This window comes from Grampus griseus, assembly GCF_964374135.1.
Source record: "Grampus griseus genome assembly, chromosome: 6".
Taxonomy (NCBI): domain Eukaryota; kingdom Metazoa; phylum Chordata; class Mammalia; order Artiodactyla; family Delphinidae; genus Grampus; species Grampus griseus.
The window spans coordinates 13563632-13588265 of NC_139000.1; the positions used below are offsets into that span (position 1 = coordinate 13563632).

A 24634-nucleotide genomic window follows, 5' to 3' on the forward strand; every position below is an offset into this window, starting at 1 on the left:
AGGGCTTTTAGAGGTCCCACTGCACTGAGAATCAATGAATTTTTAAATCAGAGACTCAAAGCTCTAAATCCTTTTCTCTTAGAATTGAACGTGACCACAGAAGCCACCTCTGGTCAGTGTCCCACAGATTGCCTGTCTTGGAGGCCCCTGAGACCCTCTGCTTGTCTGCAGGCAGGCGCCTCCCCTCCAGGTAGGACCGAGGCCCTCCTTTCTCCAGGAGGATTCTATCCTGCAGCATCAGCTCCTCAGGCAGAAGCTGGGAGTTCTGCCCCAGGTGAGTGAGAGGCTTAAATACATCCCAGGTTAAAAACAAACAAAACCAAAGGAGTAAAACACAGTTCCCAACTCCAGTTGGTGTCAAGACAAAAAATGGGACCCTAATACATAGAGAATGTAATGGGTGCCTCTGAGCCACAGAAAGGAAACAAAACCAACAAAGTAGGCAGGCTCACTCCTTCCTCAGCTAACAGTCCTGCAGATGTTAGGTCTTGATGGAGAAGGAGCCTTCATCAAATTCGCAAAAATAACGGTTGTTTGTACCTTTTAGACAGAAATTCTACCCCAACACTAAGTACCATAACTATTTTGATTGATATACACAAAATTCATAGGGAATAAGTGGCTGTGTGTGTGTTTAGACAAAACCAGAAACGGTTCCTGAAAACACCCAGTTCTGTGGAAGCCCCGTGCCTTCAGAACCGCTCTGTACATCTCTTCGCTGAGTGCTCCAACCCAATAAGCTTGGACGAACCTGACACTGTGCTAGGACCTTGCAGGAATCTAAGAGGGCTAAGACTTGGGTTTTGCTGCTGCTCGCCCCACCCCACGCGGGATTGCAGGCAGGCAGGGGACAGGATGGCGGTTCAAGTCCCAAGTCCGTGTTCGTTTAGTCTGCGAACACTTTGAGTCCCACACACGTGCCAGGAACTCGCGCGGGGAGAAGAACGGAAGGTCAGTCTTCAGTGGAAAAACAGAGCCTGCGACGCCGCGGATGCCCCCCCGGGCCTAGTTTCCCCATTCGGGGAGCGTTCGCCCCGCCCCCGAGGCCGCCTCGGAAAGGCGGCTCCGGCTGCAGAAACCGGCCCCGGGCCTGCCCTCCCCGGTTTCCGCCGCCTGGGCCGAGTCCTCGCGCCACCGGAAGCTCCCGCCGGGCCGCTGGGAAGCGGCCGCGGCGCCAAGGTTGGTTGCACTGCACCCCGCCCCCACCCGCCCCGGGACTGCGCGGGCTCCCGGCCGCCGCCCCAGCGCTCCCCGCCCGGGACAGCCCGGCTCCAGCTCTCTGGGGCGGGGGCGGGGGCTGCCCAAGTGCGGCCCCCGCCCCCCCGCGCGCCTCCGGGACCTGGAATCCCGGCTGCAGAGCCCTGCCCCGGACTCGCTGCCCCCGCCCTTCTTGCGGACGCCCGGGGCAGCCCTGCGGGGGCTCATCCTTGAATAGTCGCGGGCGCCGCTCTGCTCCCATCAGTGCGCACGCATCCGGAGATGTGGCGGTGGCGAGACGGCCGTCACCAGCCCGCGCGGGGCGCACGAACGGGGCTGGGGGACACGGACAGGTCATCCGGCATCACTGAGCCGGGCGGGGGTTGATTGTAATCCGGCTGCGGGACGCGGTGGGATCACAAAGCTGGGAGCCCAACCTTATCCTGGGGCGGCCCACCGGGACTCCCAGGGAAAGTGGGGTCTGGTCCAGCTGCGCCCCGAAGGACAAGTGGAAGGCTGGGGAGACGCGGGTGTAACAGTGCAGAGACTCCGCGTCTTCGAGGCCCGCGGCGGGGGGAGGCGCGGAGATGGGGCTGATGGCGGTTCAGAGTGGAAGAGAAGGGGGTCAAGGAGACATAAGGAGGAGCAGCCACAGAAGTGGGGGGGGGGAGCACGGAACGGGTGCAGGAGGCCACAGCAAGGAAGGGAACTGGAAAGGAGGCGCCAAGAGGCGTGTCAGGTGCTGGCCACAGGGCTGGTTGGATCGAAACTGGGACAAGCCCCGGACATTTGGCACCCTCGACCTTGAGAACCTTGGGGAGATGGTTCCATGGAGATTGGAGTGAGGAAGCGGAGCGTCCGTGTAGACAGTATTTTCTAGGAGTTATGTTAAAGTGAGAAGGTGTAGATGTTGGAGAGGAATGTGGAATGAGGGTAAAGGGCGTTTTAAAGCACCATGTGTGGTTAGAACACAGGCTCAGGGCTCCCGAGTCCCCACTCACTATCGGGGAGTCCTTGGGCATGTCACTGAACCTCTTGGTGCCTCAGTTCCCTTTTCCGTAAAACGGGGATGAAGATGACAATACCTGCCTCATAGGGTTCACGTGAAGCTTAGATGAGATGGTGCCTGTAAAAGCACTTAACACGGCACTAAAAGCACCTGTTACTTTTCACTTGTAATTATTAGAGCAGCTTGCGATATTTTGCTGCTGATAGGAAGGAGCTGGGAGGCATTGAAGACAGAGGGGAGAGAAAAGGGAGCAGAGAGAAAGGGACCGAAGAACTTGGATGGAGAGAGAAATCTTGGGTTCCTGTGCCAAACCAAGGGAAGGAGGGAGCAGGTGGGGACGCAGGGAAGTTTGCAGGTTTGGGGTATGTGGTTAAGTGAGTGGCTTTCTGATAGTCTTTCTCCGAAGTATGCCTCAAGGTCGTTTGCTGAGAGGGCCAGGTCAGGGCTGGCCCAGGTGAGGGTGGAGGTCCTGATTTCCACTGCAGCAGTAGGGTAGGGTGCCATGTCCTCTTTGCCAGCGACCCCAGGCAGACTCGGCATCGCTCCCGGGAAAGTGGACAGTTGAATTTACTAGGGTCAGAGGACAACGTCAGACCTGCCTTGCCCACTTGTGAGGCTCATCTAAAGTTGATGGATGTGAAAACACTATATAAGCATAACTTACCATTTTAGTCTTTCTTCGTGACCTTGAGGAGCTGGAAGGGCTGTGGCCATCATCAATATCAAAGTTTTTCGGGCACTTCACTTGGGCCGTGCACCATGCCATGCTTTCACCCATGATCTCATTTAGTGATTACAAGTCAGGTGAAGTAGGTATTAATATTAACCCCATTTTGCAGATGCAGAAACTGAGGTGCAGAGAAGTTACTGACCTTGTCCCAGGACCCACAGCTAGTAAGTGATGGACTCAGGGTCCCAACTCAGGTCTGTCAGACCTCGAAGCCTGTGATTTGAAACTACTATGAAAGTTTGCAAAACCCCTAGTAGCAACCCAGCAGAATAGAAAGATGTGGAGGGATCATCTTTTCCATTTGGTAGGTGAGAAAACAAAGGCTAGAAGCTCTGACCTCCATTCTGGGCTCTGTAGGCTCCACCAAGCTGCCTTGTTTTTGCCTCTCTTGAATGGGAGGAAGAACACAGAGCTTAGAGTCCCACAGACCTGGTGGTCATCGTGCTGTACCACCAGGTGCTGTGTGACTTTGGACCAGGCATCTTGCTCCTCTGTGCCTCCCCATGCCTGCGGAATTCCTAACAGGTTGCTCTAAGGAATAGGAAGGAAGATGTTGCCTGGGGCATGGTAGATGTGCCAGGAGCCATGCTTCCCACACAACCATGGATCTGCGTCCCACTTGGCTGCTGAGACCAACTCCTCGTGACCTTGTATTTATTTAGACCTTTGTTCTCCTCAGGGCCAGGAAGTGGTGGCGCCTGATCCGAGTCTGTGGCCACCTATGACTTCCTGAGTGGGGCCGTGGAGGTAGGGCCCTGAGCAGTCCATGGTCCTGAGGCCTCGGACTTCAGAGGGGAGGGCCAGGTGTCACACATACTGATGAAGAACGCCATGGGCAGGGCTGGGCCATCAGAAGCCTTCCTGCTGGCCTTGGCCATGCGGTCCCAGAATTTTAGACCCCAGAGAAGTCTTGGAGATAATCCTGTTGCAATTCCTTTTTTTTTTTTTTTTTTTAATAAACAGATGGGGTAACTGAGACCCGCTGTGCAAAAGTGACTTTTACCTAAGATACTCTGGACAGGGCAGAGCTAATATGCATGGAACTTGCATTTTTGGACCTGACTCCAGAACCCTGGGGATTTCCACCGGGGCAGTGAACACCCACACCGAGTATCCTAGGCTGCTCGGAGGTTCCAGGGAACATAGACAAGTCACCGTCTGGGGCTCTCTCTGCTCCTGTCCCCTGGGGAGGAAGTGGAGGAAGCCAGTGGCAGCCTGAGGTCCTCCGACTGGGGAAACTCTAACTGTGGTTCCTGAAAGTCCGTGACACGGTTCTTTTTTCTCTCTGACTTGCTTTCCCCTCCCTCTTGCTCAAAAGAATGACTGGACACTCCTAGAGCCTGCAGTCACCATCCAGGGGATTTTTTTCACCACAAAGGGTAATTCCTGTCTCATCCCTGCTGTGACTCAGCTGTGACGTTGAACCGCACAAGCCAGCGAGAAGATAAAATCATCAGACTCCTGCACATCAGAGAGGGGGGCCCGGCCAGCACTCACCTCTTCTCCCAGCACAGACTCCACGGAGCTGGCCCCCTCCCCAGAGGAGCTTGAACGGGGGCCCCCCACCAGCCAGCCTGGGACCCTGCGATGGCCTCTGGCTCGGCCAGCAGCCGCCACCCGGCCCCCGACGAGAACGAGTTCCCTTTTGGGTGCCCCCCCACCGTCTGCCAGGACCCACCAGAGCCCAGGCCCCTCTGCTGCGCCGTCTGCCTCTCTGAGAACGTGAGGTGAGGGGTCGGAGGAGAAGAGGCGGGTGGGAAGGAGGTGCCAGGGAGGGACCCCTCACGGGAGGCGGGGGTGAGAGGAGCTGTGGTTTTGGGCAGGTGACTTCACCTCTCTGGCCTCAGCTTCCACACCTGTTCCTCAAGGGTCCTGGACACTGCCCCGTCTGACTGTTGGTGGGAGGAGAAGTAGCCACAGAAAGACGTCAGCTCCCTTAGCAGAAGGCCATCCGGGGTCAGGGGGAGAGCCTCTGGGTCCAGCTGGGCTACTTACTCTGTGGCCTGTGCAAATTGTTTGATGTCTCAGCCTCCTTGTCTGTAAAATGCCTGTAAAGTGATTTTCTACCTCCCAGGATTGTTACAAGGCCCAGTCAATAACATTCCAAAAAATCCTTGTAATAATGAATATAAACTCCCTGGTAAATGACAAACTGCTGTACAAATATATCTTCTTCCACAATATCACCCATCACCTCAGACTGTTTGCTGGGAATGCTTTTAAAGGGGACTAGATATTTTTTGTATTCATATATTATACATTTATGGATGTATATATAAAATATGTATATATTTGCATATAAATATATACAATGCACACATTTTGCATGTGTATAAAATATACGTATATAATTTACATTGTATATTATATATTAAAATATGTGTATATTTATATGTAAAATATAAATAACTCAGAGAGGTGTGACATCAATATGATCGTCAGTATCCCACCTTAAGCAACTATTATGTACCAACTGTGTGCCAAGCACTCTTTCCTTGTGTCTTCAGAAGCTCCTTGGAAAGGTGGATACTATTATTACCCTATTTTACAAATGAGGACAGTGAGGCCTAATGGACAGATGAGGTCAGTTTGCCGCAGGTCAGTTTCCTGGCAGATGTGTTCTTAAACTGCCGTGCACCCCCAGCAAGACTTTTGTTTGGGACTTTACAGTTTAAGAAGGTGGGAAACTTCTCAGGCAAGCTTGAGGAGTTCCAATGCTTTCACAAAGGAGGAGGCCGAGAGAAGGCGGAGAGAGGTGGTGGTGAGAAGGGCAGGTGGGGGGAGGAGCAAAGCTCGACTGGTTTCACCATCCTGACTTCATCTCAGGCTTTTGCAATGGGTTTCTTGGCTTCCTTCGCTGTCCTTCCAAAACCTGGCAGAGGTGGGAGAGGGATCCAGGCCTGAGGCCTGAAGAGCTCTGCCCAGCTCTGCGCCTGCCTCCCTCGACCTTGGTGGATCCATACGTCCTCTGAGGCCTCATTCTCCTTCCTGTAAAATGGGCCTGACCCGTGGCTCTCACTGAGGACCGGATCGCTTGGGAGCTTTGTTAAAGCACATAGGACCATGTGTCACCCCATTCAGAGTCCGGCACCCACTCCTGGTTAAGAACCTCAGGCTAGGTGTTCTCGGAGGCCCCTTCTTATTCTGAGAGGCCATGGTCATCTGTAATTACTAAAAATAAGAGACCAAAATAAAATAGAGGAAGCTGAGAAGAACTAATATAGCTGCACATCCACAATCCTTTATCTGAACCCATGGGGTCAGATGTAGTTTGGAATGGAGAAGTTTTTCAGATTTTAGAAAAGCAAGTCAGTGCATTACTGTGTAATTCTTCCAGCGGGAATTGGGGATGCACCTTATAATCAAGCAATGAATATTTCTGCAAACATAAATATTCACACTAAGTGGGATAAGTAGGGGCTTGAATAGCCTCTAGTCACTTCAGATCAGGTTTGGCTGCCAGAGAAGCTCACTGCAAACTACAGGAAAACATTGGTTTGGGAATGGTGGGTCTGGGATTGTGGAGCTGCACGCTCATTGGTATCAGCTGCCACACTGGGCAAGGGCTAGGCATTTGGAGCTCTGGGGACGGTGGTTGGTGCCATGGAGTCGTGAATGCCTCACTCAGTGGCATTTGTTCATGTGTCCCCAGGAATGGTGAGGATCGAATCTGTCCCAAATGCAAAGGGGATGACACACCATCTGAAAGGCCAGGAAGCCTTCTGTCTCAGGAGCAGGTAAGTTGGCACTGCCAGGAAAGACTGTCTGTCAGTTGTCTCCGTTGGCAGGGGAAGAGGCCAAGTAGGTATCTGCCCACCTAGTCCCTGCCAGGTGGCTCCTTCCTTGTCTGAGTCTAGACTGAATTCATTTTGTCAGCAGTGAGGAGACTGACATTTGCGGTGGGGAAGCAACTTGCCCCAAGCCACCTGGCCGACCCGTGACAGACTCAGGGTGAGAACAGCATCTAGACAGGGGTCAACACACCACAGCCTGCGGGCCCAACTCAGCCTGCCGCCTGTTTGTACGGCTTATGAGCAAAGAATGGTTTTTACACTTAAAAGGTTTCTAAAAATTGAAAGGAGAATGAGATTTTGTGACACATGAAAATTATAAGGAATTCAAACTTCCAGGTCCCTACATAAAGTTATATTGGTTCACAGCCACAACTCACTCATGTATATATGCCTTGCGTGTGGCTGCTTTTTTATTTTTAATATTTATTTATGTATTTATATTTATTTGGTTGTGCCGGGTCTTAGTTGCAGCAGGCAGGCTCCTGAGTTGTGGCTTGCGAACTCTTAGTTGCAGCATGCATGTGGGATCTAGTTTCCTGACCAGGGATCGAACCTGGGCCCGCTGCATTGGGAGCGTGGAGTTTTATCCACTGTGCTACCAAGGAAGTCCCTGTAGCTGCTTATGTCCTGAAACAGCAGAGGTGAATAGTTGCAACAGAGGCCTCACAGCCCAAAATATTCACTATCTGGCTCTTGACAGGAAAAGTTTGCCAACTCTTGACCTAGACAGTTCTTTCTGGCCCTGTTTGCCCTCAGACAGGGACAGGCCATCCTCATCTCACTTCTCCGGCTCTGCCAAACCGTGCTTCCAGGAATAAGGTACAACTTTGGTAGTGTGAGGGGCCAAAGAGATACCCTCAGGCATCACTTTAGAACCCCAGCCCTTCTGAGCTGGAGAAGGACCCTCGTAGGTAATCCGTCCAGCCCAGAGGTTCCCACATGTTGACCAGCACTGGTCCATTCCCACCAGTTCATGACAAAAATGATTAAAAAAAAAAAATAATAAGGAAATTGTTATGAGTTTTTCTTATAAAAGTAAATTCTTTCCATTTATAGAGTCAACCTTTACTCTGAGATGATGCCCTTCCTATTCATGTCTTTGTATAAAGGAAATGATCGTGATAGGTGATAGAATTCGGGGGTAAAGCCCTTATTTAGTAAAATTTTAAAATGACAATCTTTAATCTCCTAATTTAAAAAGCAAACAAACTGGTATTGGTCTGTGAATCCAAAGCTTTAAGAATCCCTGCTGTAAATCTAACCCGCTCTTACACATGGGCCCCGACACCCACAGGGGCATCTCATTGCAAAGCTCCCTCATGACCAGGGTCTCGCCAACTTGGCCACCAGCACTGTCCACACTGTGAGGCACTGGCTCCTTTCAACCAAAGCTCCACCCTTGCCCGAACCATGGCCCAGGGGTCAGGAGACTGGTGTCTGACGATGGCTTTATAATTCAGTGCATGGCTGAGATGACTCCCCTGTCTCCACCTGTAAAGTGAAGATGCTAGGTTGACTGTGCAGGGTCTTTCCAGCATCTGCAATGTCCCATTGCCAGTCAGTGGCTGGCAGGGCAGCTCTCCCTCCCGCTGTGGAACCAGAGGCAGGCAGGTCTCCACGCCTCCTTACCCCTTCTCCGCTCTGGCCCCTCTCCTGCAGAGAGTTGGAGGAATTTCCTGTCCCACCAGAGCTGGTTTTGAGGGCTTTCCTGTCTTCCTGTCAGCAACCCTCTCCCCCCGCAGGTCCTCAAGGGAATAATAGTAAGGCTCCCGTGCATTTCCCCAGAACTTTGTACTCTACAATGTGGTTAAGAGCTAATAGGATTAACACCCATGGAATAACTTTCCAAGCCTCCCTGTTTGAGATCTTTGTACTCCACCCTCGAAAGAGAGGACATGGGCTAGATGCTTTCTAAGGCACCTGCCTGCCCGAAGGCATCAGGGCTGTTGTTTTGACGTGGTTTATTCTTGCCTCTTAACAAAATGAATACAGATTCATTGTACAAATCTTAGATAACATAAAGATGAGATATTTTAATATCTCTCAACCCAGTAGTCTTAATTTTTTCATCTTTGTTAATGTGAAATCAGATGAAAGTAGAAGCGTTCTGATTAAAGGGGAGCCTGGAGCCCTGTCCTTTCGGTTACCCCACTTCCTTCTCCTGTCCCAGCCCCTCAGAGACAGTGGGGATTCCTAGGGCCCTGCAGAGCACAGTTTGAAACTTGCTGCCTTAAACCAAATGAAGTGACTCTAATCATGGAATTACAGGCACTGAAACAAGCTACAGAGTGGGAGGAGGGTACACCCCCCAGTGGAAAGCTGGGGGGTGGGGTGAGCCAGTGGTCTGACACCTGCACAAAGCCACAAGTGGAAAGACCAGGGACTCCTTCAGCTTCTGACCCAATGGGAACTTTGGGGGGACTTTTGACCAAAGGAAAGCAGCTGATTATAAATCAACACTTTGTATACATGGTGATTCTGCAGTCTGTGCATCTGGGGAAACCTGGGAAGTGAAGGTGGGGTGGACAGGCCGGGCCGGAGACCAGCTGAGCTAAGCCCCAAGGTGCCCATTCTTGCAACACTTTCCATGCCATCTGCTTATCAGTTTGTCCTCCTCCTCTGACTTCATTAGATTAATGTCTCTCTAAGAAGTGCTCAAAGCCCGAGACCGATTAGCTCATGTTAAGAAGCAGATATTAAAGGATAACTGTTGACCTGGTTAGAGACTTGGTTCTTGCCTAGAATGACCTTCCTACAGAAGTGACAATGAAGTAGGGGACGACCCGGTGGCTGGGAAATAGCAGTCAATTCTGTCTGCCTGAGACCCTGTGAATGGGATTGTTTCTCTCACTCTCTTCCCTCTGAGGTCACTCAGGAAGGTCAAAAGCAAGCTGGCATCTGCTGCCAGTGGCTTACAAGAGTGCCTTAAATTATTCTAGAATCAGAAAATGATAGGAGGTCAAGCTGTCTAGTCCAATTTCCGTTCTGTACTGGATTCCTGCCAAGTGGCTTTGTGTCCTTCCAGTGATGGGGAGCTCATTACTGCATGAAACCACCACTTCCACCATGGGGAACTAACTGTTGTACCATTTTCCTCTTTGTTGGTACTGAGCTGAAGTCTGTCTCCCTTGGGGCCACAAAAAGTAAGTCAGTCAGCCTCCTGTCCCCTGAGGCGGTCCTGAGTCTGTGGAAGGACGCTGACCACGTCCATCTTGAGTCTGTCCTCAGCCTCTGTGCATATCTGTGTCCTTTGAAATGCAATGCCTGGAAATGAACCCCCTTACACTTCTGAGCTTGACAATTGCATCTGTAACCTTATCGATCCCGTGACATCCTGTGTCATGCGCAGTGGTGATACCCCTATTTCACCAGTGGGTAATATATTGAGGTTCAGTGAAGAGGTGTGCCTGCACCAGTCATACAGCAAAGGGGGGGCAGAGCCAGGCTCCCACTCCTGCCCCTTAGGCTGCTGACATCTTCTCTCTGCTGCCTCCAGATGGTGGATCACCCCCAAATGTTTTACACAGGTTTAAATACACAGTCCGCCTTAAGTGCTGGAATCCACCAAATGCTGTGGAAACAGGAATGGGCAAGACTACTTTCAACTAGGGGAATCAGGCAGGACTTCCTGGAGGAGGTGGCAGTTGAGCCAAGCAGAGATTGCCAGAAAGGAAACTGACTGAGGTACAGAGGCGGGCAGGAACTCGCGAGCGGACCGAGTCCACCCTGTCACTGTCGAGTGCCTCTCCCTCAGCACTAGCTGAGACCCAAGCAAAAACAGCCCCTCCTGGCATCCAAGACCTTGGCCAGCCTCAGTGCCCAGCACAGCAGCGTGGGAAGTGCCTGGCACATTGCAGACCCTCCGCTCTGTGCAGTAGCTTCACGGAGGCAGCTCTCATGCTCCCGGCACCCTCTTGACGCTCACATTCTCGGAGGCCCCCAGGTCCCCAAGTGGGGGCCCTTTGATGGAGCTCTCCTGACCCCGTCACAAAGGGCCTGGGGAAGCAGGGAAGCTGGGAGCACCACACACCCCCAGACTTCTCGGACGTGGACAGAAGGACAAGTGTTCCCTCAGGGCTGGGATTTTGTTTTCTCTGTTTCCTCCTCAGAGGAAATTCCACTGCGAATTTTATTTTTAGCAGTTTGCAAGCAATAAGACCGCTCACACAGGGGCCTCCTGTGGCACCAGACAGGCACAGGCTTGGCTCAGGACAGATGCCCCGTTCCTCCTCTGCGACCCCAGCCCCTTCCCTCTCCAGTCCCCTCGGTCCCTGGACTTCAGATGAGGCTACCCTTTAGTCAAGGTGAGGACTCCTGGTGGGGAGGAAGGACGCTGGCCGTAGATTCCAGGCCCCTGGCCTCTGCCACAGCCTTGCCCCAAACTTGCATCCTGCAAGTCACCGGCCATCTCAGCTTCAGCTTCCTCACCTACACGAGAGGCAGAACCTCCAGTGGGAAAATAGGGTTTTACAGAATTAGTTATTAAGAGTTTGAGATGTGAGGATTAAATGAGACGCGTGTATGTGACAGCCATTAGCAAAAGGAAAAAGATGTCCCAAGGGCAGTGCTTAATCCACAGGAATAATTTTGCTAATAATAGTACTTCTACTAATCATGGGTGACATTTACTGAGCACCACGTCAGGCAGAATGTTGCTCCCCAAAGATGTCCACGTGTTAGTCCCTGGAACCTGTGAATATGTTACCTTACATGGCTCTATTAGTCTGCTCGGGCTGCCGTAACTAAGTACCACAGACTGGGTGGTGCGAACAACAGAAATCTGTTTTCTCACAGTTCTGGAGGCAAGAAGTTCTAGACAGAGTTGGTTTCTTCTGAGGCCCCTCTCCTTGGCTTGTGGATACGCTCTTCTCCCAGCATCTTCCCATCATCTTCCCTCTGGATGTCTGTGTCCTAATTTTCTCTTCTTATAAGGACACCAGTCATATTGGAGTAGGGCTCACCCTAATGACCTCCTTTTAACTTAATTACCTCTTTTAAAGACTCTGTCTCCAAATACAGTCATGTTCATGGGAGCTAGGACTTCCCTATATGAATTCAGGGTGGGGAGACACTACTCAGCCCATAACAATGGCAAAAGGGACTTTGCAGATGTGATTAAATTAAGGATCTTGTGATGGGGAGATGACCCTGGCTTATTTGGTGAGCCTATTGTTATCACAAGGGCCCCCAAAAGAGGGAGACAAGAGAATCAGAATCAGAGCGAGATTGGAAGATGCTCTGCTGCTAGCTTTTAATATGGAGGGAGGGACCCTGAGCCAAGGAATGCGGGCGGCTTTCAGAAGCTGGAAAAACAAGAAAACAGGTGCTCACCTTGGACCTCCAGAAGGGGCACAATCCTGCTCAACTTTTAGGACTTCTGATCTCCAGGTCTGTAAGATAATATTGGGCTGGCCAAAAAGTTCGTTCGGGTTTTCCCATGACATGAAAAACCAGAACGAACTTTTTGGCCAACCCAAAAAATGTGGGTTGGCTTTTTGTTGTTGTTTGTTTGTTTATTTATTTGGTTGTGGCAGGTCTTAGTTGCGGCTCGCTGGCTCCTTAGTTGCAGCACGTGGGTGGGCTCCTTAGTTGCGGCATGCATGTGGGATCTAGTTCCCTGGCCAGGGATCGAACCCAGGCTCCCCGCATTGGGAGTGTGGAGTCTTAACCCCTGTGCCACCAGGGAAGTCTCAATGGGGGTTGTTTTAAGCCAATAAGTTTGTGGTATTTTGTTATAGCACAGTAGGTCACTCATGTCAGAATTTACTTATATTATGGCATTTAATCCTCACCATAACTCTATAGGGGGAGTTCTGTTATTATACTCATTTTGAAGACTGGGAAACTGAGACATGGAGAGGTTAATAACTCTCCCAGGGCCACATAGATAGTGTGTGAAGTGACAGAGATGCGCTTTGCACCCTGACAGGCTGGCTCCAGAGCCCACCCCCTTAACCCTGGAAAGCACCCCAAGGAATGAGAGACTGAGTGACTGATGGTGGGACTCTGGGCAGCCTGGCTGGCCACCAGCGGCCTCTCAAGTTACCCCCTGCCCCTCCTCTGCCAGACATGAGAGGCTGGTCCCAGCCCACTCCCATTGTACATGGCAATAAGGATACCCGCTCCACCCATGTAGCACTTGCCAGCCTGCATGGGCTTTCATTGCACAGACACACCACAGGACTCAGATGCCAAAGGAACATGTGCCTCTCCACCTGTGGGCGATTCTGGACTCCCACCGTTAGTTCTATCACTTTCACGTTTTTACCTCCCTCTGACTCTCACTTCAAGCATATACCCTTAGAATGGCAGAGGATTCGAATCATGGGCTCGTAGGGAGTTTCAGGGCCTGAGAGATGACCCCTTGTGCATTCGCCAGGTTCCTCACTGGCCTCAGGCCCTCCATCCTTCCCTCATGTCGGGAACTACCTTCTGGGAGAGGCTGCATCACAGGGCACTTTCCAAAGCCATTGCAGTCTCCCTGACAAGGCTACCCACCCCTCCCCAGTAAAACATCTGTTTTCTATTCTTTGTTGGGAGCAACTTGTGCTTGAAGCCCGGGGCAATGGGGCAAAGTGGGGGGTGGCCTTTTGCTGGGCTGTGCTCTGTGTCCCAAACCAACTGTACTCATTAAGCCCACAGCTCTCACTTATTTTACTATTAGAAAATAATAACTAGTGTGGCTTTGTATTTGCTCAGCCCAAAAGACCTCTGTCCTCCCCTCCTTTCATCCAAATCTCCCTTCACATCACCCCATGAGGTTATTCTTAAAAACAACAACAAAGCTCTTGGAAAATCAAGATATTATTTACATGTAATAAAATTCACTCATTTTAAGTGTACAGATTGATGAATGCCGGGAAATGTATACAATCGTGTGACCTGCAGTCAGGAGGGTGAATGTTTCTGCACCAGAAAAAGCTTCCTTGTGCCCTTGTTCAGTCAGTCTCCCCCAGCTGCAGCCCAGGAAGCCACTGGTCTATTTTCTGTCACTATAGTTTTGCCTTTTCTAGAATCTTGTAAGAATAGAATCCTTGTATGTAGTCTTTGGTGTTTGACTCTTTCATTTAGCATGTTTTGAGGTCCCTCCATATTATCGCACATATTAGTAATTCAGTCCATCTGACTGCTGCGTAGTGTCCTGGAGTACGGATATACCACACTTTGTTCATCCATCCACCAGTTGATGGATACTTGGATTGCTGCCAGCGTGGGCCTCTTATGAGTAAAGCTGCCGTGAACATTTACATGTACCCGGACATATTTTCACTTTCTCTTGGGTAAATTCCTAGGAGTGGAATGTGTGGGTTGTCTGATAACTTGATAAGCACGGTCTTGTGTATGTATGATTTAACTTTATGAGATACTTCCATAGATTTTCCCAAAGTAGTTGTACCATTTTGCATTCCCACCAGCAACCTATGAGTGTTTCAGTTCCTCCACGTTCTCACCAAAGCTCGATATTCTCGTTCTTTGTAAATTTTAGCCATTTAGTGAGTGGACAGTGGCATTTCGTTACAATTTGCATTTCTCTGATGACTGGTGATGTTGAACATCTTTACATAGGCTTGTCATTTGTGTATCTTATTTTGTGAAGTATCTGTTCAGTATTTTACCCATTTTGTATTAGGTTGTTTGTCTTATTGAATTGTAAGAGTTCTTTATATATTCTGGATATAAGCCCTTTCCAGGTCTATGTTTAGGAAAAAGTGTTCTCCCAGTCTCTCCTGGGCTTACTCTTTTTTTTTTTTTTTTTTTTTTTTTTTGCGGTACGCGGGCCTCTCACTGTTGTGGCCTCTCCCGTTGCGGAGCACAGGCTTCGGACGCGCAGGCTCAGCGGCCATGGCTCACGGGCCTAGCCGCTCCGCGGCACGCGGGATCTCCCAGACCGGGGCACGAACCTGTGTCCCCTGCATCGGCAGGCGGACTCCCAACCACTGCGCTACCAGGGAAGCCCTGGACTTACTCTTGATAAGAGATAGAGACATGGGATAGGAAGATCCCTGGAGCCGTGCTGCTTCCTAGCTGTTCCTCCTTGAGTAAATCCCTGCCCCTCTGTGAGCTTCAGTTTCTTCATCAATCAGATGGGAACAAAAAACCTACCCTGCTATCCCCAAGTGTTGTTAGGGGCCCTAGGAAGAATTATGACTATGAAAGCATTTTGTAAACTCCTCAGACTTATACATAGGTTAACAGTATTGTCAAGTTGCTTGTTAGAGGCCCTCACAGAGCCCCCAGACCAGTGGGGGCAACCAAAAAGTAAATGATGATTACAGGACTGAGTGGAACATGTCCCATCAGGAGAGGTGGCAGCGCTTCCCAGGATCACAGCAGGGGCCCTGCTCTTGTTCTGAAGGAGGGTTACAGGACGGCTGAATCAGAAGGAACAGCATGTGCCAAGTTTTGTGGCCCAGCCCAGCTCATGCCTGGTGGTTGCTGGTGCTTTGCAGAGAGCCCCAGTGCCACTGGGAGCCCCATAACCTCCAGTGACATGGTTCTTATTCCCAGGATCACCCCGAGGTGGCTGAGGCTGGAGTTGGGTGTCCCTTTGCAGGTGTTGGCTGTGCCGTCAAGGTAAGCATCTGAGTGTGAGAGAGGAGATCTATCTGTATACTATAGTCTCAGACCTTCCCATCAGCCCCTCCGGGATGTTCCCACAACATCAAGCTATGCCTCTGGGTGTACCTTACATGACTTTCCCAAGCAACAAAATCACTAGTAAATCATCTTCGTACTCCGGGGAGTTCTTAATGTCTCACCTGGGCATTGTAGCATCACAAAAATGACCACCGCCCACACCCCCAGAAACCCCTTTGCCTCTCTCCATGGTCCTGAATCATCACTGCGCTCAAGGGCATGGCAGAATTGTTGCTCTGGAGGCTGGGATGGACACAGCTCATCATGGGTATGTCTCATGCCAGGGTCCTTCTCCGAATCCCTCTTGCTGTACACTTCCCTTGGCCGGATGAATGGATATGACTTCCCTTGGCAACCTTTGGTGGCAGGACTCTCCACTGCTCCCTGGTCCTCCCTCCCCCTCTGTTTTCACTGATCAGCCCCACTCTCTTGGCAGGGGGGCCCAAAGTTCATGCAGGAGCATGAGGTCACCTCCCAGGCTACCCACCTGAACCTGCTGTTAGGGTTCATGAAACAGTGGAAGGCCCAGCTGGGCTCTGGCCTGGGGTCTGGACCCATGGCCCTGGAGCAGAATCTGTCAGACCTGCAGCTGCAGGGGGCTGTGGAGACAGCTGGGGACCTAGAGGTGGACTGCTACCGGGCCCCCTGCTCCGAGAGCCAGGAGGAGCTGGCCCTGCAGCACTTCATGAAGGAGAAGCTCCTGACTGAGCTGGAGGGGAAGCTGTGCGTGTTTGAGAACATTGTCGCCGTCCTCAACAAGGAGGTGGAGGCCTCCCACCTGGCCCTGGCCGCCTCCATCCACCAGAGCCGTCTGGGCCGTGAGCACATCCTGAGCTTGGAACGGAGGGTGAGCATGGGAGGCACGTTTACCCTCAAGGCAGCTCAGGGCCCCCCCCCCCACCGCCCCATCTTGTCTCCAGAGCAGAGGACCAGCCTTCCTGCTAAGCATTCTCCCTGTGCAGACCAGTCACTCCTGCTTCAAAAATATCTCTCCTGCATCCCACAGCCTTCTAGGAAGAGGACTGAGTCAGAAGTTATAGTCAAGGTCAAACTCCCCCGTCCAGTGCTTCCTTTCCTTTGCTTAAACTTCTGCAATAGACTATTCCCACCCCAAGCATCTCATTCCACAGCTGGACATTTTGCACCACTAGAAAGTTCTCCCTCATACTTAACTAAAATCAGCCTCCTGTGTCTTCCCTGCCCCTCGGGGCCCCCAAAACATCTGACTTCTAGGCCCCATGGAAGCCCTTCAGAGATGAGCATTCAGTAATAATATCCTGAGTGTTTCCTTTTTTAGGCTAAACACCCCCAGTGCCTTCACCACTTCATCAGAGCACATCGTTTCATGCTGTCCTCATATGTGCTGGCTCAGCCTCTAAAGGATTCCACACACTCAGAGTGGTGGTGTCAAACCACCAGATAATCCACTTATCTGACAGTTCTTGGTTGCACCAGACTGTCCCCTCCTTTGTTCCAGAGCTTATACTTTTCTTAATGTAACCAGTCACAATGTTAATGTTGCTTTTGGGGGGGGCAGCAACATTACTTCACCGTCTCATGTTGAGTTAGGCCTGGATTTTCGTTCCAGGTCCACCATTAACTTGCTGTATAGATCTGGGCAAATCACAGGACTGCAGCTTTCCCATCCGTAAAATTAGGGCTTCAGTTTTCTTTAAGGACACTCACTTCCATTCCTGACTTCCCTACCTGAGTACACCCAAGAATAAATTTGTATTCTTTCAAATGTCAGTGGAGGAACCTACCAGAAGAGCCAGGCACTGGGTTTGGGTGGCGAAGTAAAGGATTTATTTATGTAACTCTTGCCCCAGTTGGAAGGTGATGGCCTCCCCGAGGGCAGTGACTGTGTCTTCAGTTCATTAACGAATTTCCTGGCTCTACTCTTACGTGCCAGACACTGTGCAAGGCATGGACACAGATAAAATGAGCATGGGCCCAGCCGTTGATAGGGGAGACCATCTATCCTGTTGGAAAGGCAGAAAAATATATCTCAGGTGGTTGTAAAGCCTCTATAAGATCGAAGATGAAAGAGAGAAACCAGCTGAGCTAGGGCAGTGGTTAAGTGTTTTGCAGAGGAAGAACTCTGTGAGCCAGGTTCCTGACGGACGAACAGGATTTGGCCAGTGGACAAGGAAGGGAAAGGAATCCCGGGCAGGAGGGACGGCATGTACAAAGGCAGATGCACGTGGCTGAGGGAGGCAAGGAAAGCAAATTCGGGGGCAGCTCTGTCTCTACATCCCGCTGTCCCCATCCCACCGCCAAGCTGGATTCTGGTGCCCCTGGCTGAATTGGCTTCCCCGCCCCAGGTGATGGAGCTGCAGCAGACCTTGGCCCAGAAAGACCAGGCCCTGGGCAAGCTGGAGCAGAGCTTCCGCCTCATGGAAGAGGCCTCCTACGACGGCACGTTCCTATGGAAGGTCACCAGTGTCACCAGGCGGTGCCATGAGTCAGCCTGCGGCAGGACTGTCAGCCTCTTCTCCCCAGGTAAGGCCTCCCCGGGGGCACAGACACCAGCTGGGGGAGGCGGGGGGGGGTGTGTGTGTTCCGCTCTGACAGGCGGGCTGCGTCCAGTTAGGCCAGTGTCCATTCGGTCCCCTGGCCCTACCAGGCCCGCGGAGGTAGTAGGCCCCTCCCCGCTCAGCCGCGTGGATCAGGGGCTGTTTGCACCAGGCGTACCTCCCTGGACATCCGTCATGGTCTGCAACTAGGAATAAAATGATCTATGTTGTATGGATATCGGTTGTGAAAGAGAGTGCGCTGTGAACCAAAGTTTGTGTAGGTGCGAGGGAAGCCCAGGGTGACTTTCACAGGTAAATACCATGGGGCCCCGCCCTCCGAGACCCCGTGGTCTGACATAAGACAAGTGGAGAACTCTCTGTGTACCACTGTGGGGAGCACGTGATTGAGTATTGTGTACACTGGGGCAGTTCTTAGTCGCTTCTGGGGCCCCTGGGCCTGGCACGATGTCTTGCATGAAGTAGGCAGTTACTCGGTTGTTGTTTCTCCTAATTAACTGATAGCTGTCTGTGTAACAATGTGTGTATTTGTGCTCAGACCTGTGTGCTTTTCCCCTGGCCTCACTCTCGTGCCTCTAAGTAAACGGGTGGGTCGTTAAGGAGGATTTCTGCCGATGGCAGTTTTAACCACCACTCACATCTGCTCCAGCCTCCTGCCTTTCCTGGCCATCTGCTCCTCTGACACACCCAAGGTCAACAGTGCTGGGATTCAGAGGGGCATGGGAGCTTGCCCCACACCATAGAGCAGGCTGGGTCCCAAAGCCAGCCCCCCTTTCCTCAGGAACAGGGACAGCCCCTTCAGGGGGTGGCCTCGCCTCCTACACGTAAGCTTTTTTGTCCTGGCTTCTTTCCAGAGAGGGAAAAAGCAAGCAGTGTCTCTGGCTTCCTGTTCTACCAAAACACAAGGGGCACAGATGAGTCAGACTGTCAGCCTGTCCCTCCTCCACTCCTTCCCGCATACCCTCCACACCCTGTCCCTGCTCAGCCCCTCCCAGAAGGGCCCTCATGGTGACGGCTACTGGAACCCACACTCAGATGGCTCTTTCAGCTGCCCAGGGAGAGAGCCCACAGGCCCCTGTGCCTAATCACCAGGGGATGATTCATCCCGGGGGCCTTTGCCAGCGGTGGCCGGCAGCACTGTGATTCACCGCACTCTCTCCCAGCCTCCAGGAGACCCCAGCCGCCTGGCCTAGGGCAGCGGAAAGAAGTCCGTGTTGGGAGGTAGGAGGCCTGGCCCCTAATTCTGTCTCTGCCCCCAGTACACTGTGACACTGTGGCCAGCCACTTCCCCTTGCTGGGCTTGGGTTCCCGACTACAAAATGCAGGTTGGTTAAGTGTGATCCCAGGGCCAGCAGCATCTCTATCCCCTGTTAGAAAAGCCAATTTTCAGTCCTCACCCCAGCACTACTGAGTCAGAAGCTCCAGGGGCAATCTGTGATTCTGATGGCCTTTGACAGCCACCAGGCCAGATGATCTCCAAGATTTGATGCTCTATAACGGAGAAGAATGCTGAGCTCCATCCCCAGATTTCATTTTTATGGTTTTTTTTTTTTTGGCTGCATTGGGCCTTTCATTGCGGTGGCTTCTCTTGTTGCGGAACATGGGCTCTAGGCACGCAGGCTTCAATAGTTGTGGTGCGTGGGCTCTGTTGTTGTGGCTCGCGGGCTTTAGAGCGCAGGCTCAGTAGTTGTGGCGCACGGGCTTAGTTGCTCTGCGGCATGTGGGGTCTTCCCGGACCAAGGCTCAAACCCGTGTCCCCTGCATTGGCAGGCAGATTCTTAACCACCGTGCCACCAGGGAAGTCCCGATTTTGTAGTTTTGAGCCATGACCTGGGCATGCCTAACTGTCAGTCCCAGTTTCCTCATCTGCAAAGCCCAGCACTCTCCAGCTGCCTCGGCGCTGACTCTGGCTTCCTCATTTCAGCTTTCTACACTGCCAAGTACGGATACAAGTTGTGCCTGCGGCTCTACCTGAATGGGGACGGGACGGGGAAGAGGACCCACCTGTCCCTCTTCATCGTGATCATGAGAGGGGAGTATGATGCTCTGCTGCCGTGGCCTTTCCGGAACAAGGTATGGGCCTGGGGGACAGTGGGGGTGGGATGGAGGAAACCTGGGTCCTGATCCTGATTGAGCCATGAACTTGCCTGTGTGACCTCGGCAGATCCTTTGCCCTCCGTGCTGTCAGTTTCCCCTCATAAAACAAGAGCCCGAGTTCACATCTAGTAGCCAAGGCTCTTTGCTGCATTCTGAGTCTAGGAGCTAAAATGTTTGGACCAGTGACTCTGGAAGACATGTAGAGATGAAGTTCATGTTGGGGGTGAATAAGGAAAACCTCTTGGAGGAGGTCCTGTGGGGCTGGCCTGAACTGACAGCATTCTCAGAAAAAGGGAAGGAGGAGGAGATGCCTCTGCACACCTTTTAGAACGGCCAAAATCCCAAACGCTGACAACACCCAATGCTGGCAGGGATGTGGTGCAGCAGGAACTCTCCCTCACTGCTGGTGGGACTGTAAAATGGCGCAGCCACTTTGGAAGATAGTTTGGCGGTTTCTTACAAAATTAAACATACTCTTATCATGTGACCCAGAAATCACACTCCTTGGTGTTTACCCAAATGCGTTGAAAACTTATGTCCACACAAAACCCCTGCAGACAGATATTTACAGTGACTTTATTCATAATCGCCAAAACTTGGAAGCAGCCAAGATGTCCTTCAGTAGGTGAACGGATAAATAAGCTCTGGTAAATCTAGACAGTGGAATATTATTCAGTGCTGTAAAGAAATAAGCTACCAAGCCACGGAAAGATATGGAGGAAGCTTAAAGGCGTATTACTGAGTGAAAGAAGCCCATCTGAAAAACCTAGATACTGTGTGATTCCAATTATACGACATTCTGGAAAAGGCAAAACTGTGGAGATAGTAAAAAGATCAGTGGTTGCCAGGATTTCATGGAGGGGAGGAGAGATGAATAGGTGGAACGCAGAGGATTTTTAGGGCAGTGTAAATACTCTGAATTATCTATTATAATGATAAGATTCACGTCCTTATACATTTGTCCAAACCCATAGAATGTACAACGCTAAGAATGAACCTTAAACTAGGGACTTTGGGTGAATATGATGCGTCAACATAGGTTCATCACCTGCAGCAAATGTACCGCTTTGGTGGGGATGTTGACAGTGTAGGAGGTCGTGTGGGGATATGTACTCGGAAATCTGTGTTTCCCATTCAATTTTGCTGTGCACCTAAAATTGCTCTGAAAAATAAAGTTTGTTAAAAATGCTTAAAAGGGCCACTGGAGGTGGGAGTGTGGCAGGGATTCCCCGCAGGTGGACGGCGGCAGCAAGGGAGTGGGGGAGGGAAGGGGAGGGTGTGGACTCCACACCTCAGCTGGGTGGAGGAAGATAAGGGCGAGCAGGTGGGGTGGAAGCGGTAGTGCCGCAGTGGTCTGGCTATGAGTCAGTAGTTCAGTGGTTCCCATATGTGCTGGGGGGATTTTTAAAATACTAATGACTGGGTCTCACTCCCGTAGATGGTGAGGCGTGAGCATCGGGAGTTTTCAGACCTTCCCAGGGAATTCTAAAGTGCAGCCAAGTTTGAGAACTGACTGCTGCAGTGGGCGATGGGCATTTCAGTGACGTGTGCCAGGGAGGAGGCTGTGTGTCACTGAGATCGTTGGCTTCTCGGAGGCGCACAGGGCCCCTGTACAGACCAGAAGCTGGGTTCGTGTTTCAGGGTGTTGATTGCCGTCTGCTCAGTGGAAGGCCTGTCTGCTCTCGCCTGGGAAGGTCCAGCTGTGTTTGAAGGATCAGACAGACATCTCAGTGCAGGAAGGGACATCTTGGGTTATGGAGTCCAACCTCCTTGTCCGGGCTTAGTCCCCCCTTTAGCCCCCAACAGCCAACCACAACTGGCAGTGACATCTGAATTCCCCCTTCCTGTTAAGAACACCTGAGCTCTAATCGTGGGACACCCCTGAAGCCTGCTCACGGTACCAGGTGCTTCCGTTTCTGGGCTCTTCCTGTACGCCATGTGTGGTCCTTACGTGTTGCTTTGACTCCTGATCAGTGTGAGCTCAGGGTTAGAGGGGCTGCACGGGTGACAGGCACAGACCCTGTCCCTGATCTCCCACTGGCCCCTGCCCCGCAGGTCACTTTCATGCTGCTCGACCAGAACAACCGTGAGCACGCCATCGACGCCTTCCGGCCCGACCTGAACTCAGCATCCTTCCAGCGGCCCCAGAGCGAAACCAATGTGGCCAGCGGCTGCCCACTCTTCTTCCCCCTCAACAAGCTGCAGTCGCCCAAGCATGCCTACGTGAAGGACGACACCATGTTCCTCAAGTGCATCGTGGAGACAGACGCTTAGGGCAGGAGGGGCCGAGCAAGCCGCACCCGGGTCCCGAGGGAGCACCCGCTCAGATGGGGGTTCAGCAAGATGACTGAGGCCCTGCCTTTGGCGCCCAAGATCCCAAGGCACAGTGATGGGCGGGGCTGGCATGACGTGAGCCGAGCGGACAGATTGACCGTGGCTAGCTATCAGTTTAGTGTGGCAGGACCTTGGACTGGGCCCACAGAGGCACACGGTCCCAAAGGAGGTGGTGCAGGACTGATCCCCCTGCACTGACCGTGCAGCACTGGAGCCCCGAGAGCCACCTGGCCCTGAATGTTGAGATGGACTCCGGCCGAGATGGGGAGGGTGTGGGGACCAGGCTGGGGCGTGGATGGGGAACTGGAGGTGTGGGACCTCAGCAAAGAAGCTCCAGGGATGGGAAGACCTCTGCAGGCCGCCACGGAGAGTGAGCTTGCTCTCGTCCTGCTTGGAATCAGAACCAGGACCAGGGGGTGGAAGTGACAGGGTGCCAGTGCGAATTCAATCTGTCCCAGCCTGGACCGAGTTCCCCAGCACTGGAGGTGAACAAGCAAAACCAGGGGGCTACGCTGCGGGGAGGGCATCAGATGCGGGGAGGGGTGGTTTTGAAGACCTTCATGGTTCCTTCCAGCCCAGAGTCTCTGACTCTAGGCCTCCTGGGCCAGATGAGGCCTAGTGCCGCAGGGGGTCTGGAAACATTCAGGAGCCCGATGCCCTCCAGTTTCCTGACTCACCTTCAGTACCGCCAGGTGGGCTGAGCTGACCCGCACGGCACCTGCCACCCTGGGCCCGGCAGTCTGCTTGCCCTCCATGCAGAGCCACGCAGAGGCCCTGCGTCCTGCGCGTCCCCCAGCTGAGCGCCCCTCCACCTTCTCCAGGTGAAACCAGGTCCCTAGCTCCCAGAGGCAGCTGGAAGGAGCGTGGAGAAGGAGAGGGGCACAGACTCTCCACGCTGCCTGCCTGGGGGCCCCACTCTTGGCCATTTCCAGAATCCCGTGTCGCCTGTTGAACGAAGGCAACCACATCTCTAGTTGATGGATCAGGACCGCTGAGCCACCCACAGATGTTGACCTTTTATATGTATAAAACCAAAGAAAGAATTTTTTTAAAATCTGTTTTGCACTTTTCATAAAGGGTATGGTTGTGGGAGTTGGTGGTGACTTGTGAACTCTGGGTGGCGCTGCCAGTTTTGCAGATGGCATCCAAGGCTGGTGTGCTGGCAGGAACATGCCTCTCTGCCTCAGTCTTCTGACTGTAATGGGGGAACCGCCCCGGCCTGCCTCCCTCGCTGAGTTCTGTGACCTCAAAGGAGATGCTACGCAGGAGAGGCTAGAGAGAGAAAGGCCCGGGCACCACTGCCCACCTGGCCTGGCCTGGCTGCGGCCCATGCTTGTCTTCTCACCTTGGAGGTCCCTACACAACCAGTTCCTGTAGGGACCCTCGGCCGTCTTTCCAGAGCCCTGAGGCTGCACGTTGCCGCTCAGAGATGCAGGGCAGGTCCCCTGCTCCTCTCCCCACAGGCTTCCCTGCAGCTTACTCTTCCTCTATTTGCCGAGGCTGTGATGGGCTTCATGTCTCACACCCTCAGGGTTCTCATCTGTGAAATGGGTCAGCAGCCCTGCCTGTCCTCTCTAGCCCAGCGTTTGTGAGGATGATGCTCACATAAGAGGTAACGGAGCAGCACGGCCCAGTGGGATCAGTATATCAGAAAACCCAGACCCACCCCTAGTCCAGACCTGGTATCCCATCATGCCTCAGCCTCTTCATTTACAAACACGGGGAAGCATCCTGCCTGGCCCTGCCCAGCTCACAAAGTTTTCACGAGGCCCAAATATGATACCCGAGCCCTAGTGCTTTGTAGTGTAATGGCATCTTGCCACACGTGATAGGCTACAAACGTGTCAGGGCTTCTTTTTCTCGTCTCCGCTGCTGACAACCTGTCATGAGGCTGACTTGCTTCCTTGATGTGTGTAGAAACAAAGGTCTGGCCCAGCAGGTGATGGGGACATCTGTCTCAAAGCTGGTATCCTGGCCAAAAAAAAAAAAAATCATCCCTACTCACTAAGGTAACAAGCGATTTGTGGGACAAGCACTACTAGGGACAAATATCACTCTGTCCCTCTCATCACTTATATCTAATGGGAAAAGACACATACTCTCTTCAGACACTGTGAGCTGCAGCCATTCTTTCGGTAAAGCTTTATTGAGACCTGTGCTGGCCCCTAGGGTGTGGGGAACGGTAAGATGTGCACCCTACTCTCAAGAAACTCTTAGTGCAGTGGGTGAAACAGGTATAAGTAGCTCATTGAAACTGATACATAAGAGAGGCTCAGAGACAGCACAGGAACTCAGATCCGTT

General features: G+C 52.2%; 1 protein-coding gene across 5 annotated transcripts; it reads left to right on the forward strand.

Annotated features, from left to right (window-relative positions):
- Window positions 1–1060: 1060 nt before the first annotated feature.
- TRAF1 (TNF receptor associated factor 1) lies at window positions 1061–23360 on the forward strand. 5 transcript variants are annotated; one of them, XM_082657181.1, is made up of 10 exons: window positions 1325–1550; window positions 3046–3100; window positions 3616–3683; window positions 4255–4663; window positions 6589–6673; window positions 15239–15304; window positions 15804–16214; window positions 17692–17869; window positions 19826–19974; window positions 22054–23360. In XM_082657181.1, the coding sequence occupies exons 4-10, from the start codon at window positions 4524–4526 to the stop codon at window positions 22270–22272; spliced, it is 1248 nt and encodes a 415-aa protein (XP_082513307.1). In that variant the 5' UTR covers window positions 1325–1550; window positions 3046–3100; window positions 3616–3683; window positions 4255–4523; the 3' UTR covers window positions 22273–23360. The 5 variants fall into 5 exon arrangements, with proteins under 5 accessions (XP_082513311.1, XP_082513309.1, XP_082513307.1 ...); XM_082657183.1 differs by lacking the exons at window positions 1325–1550; window positions 3616–3683 and adding an exon at window positions 1158–1179; XM_082657182.1 differs by lacking the exon at window positions 3616–3683.
- Window positions 23361–24634: the final 1274 nt, after the last annotated feature.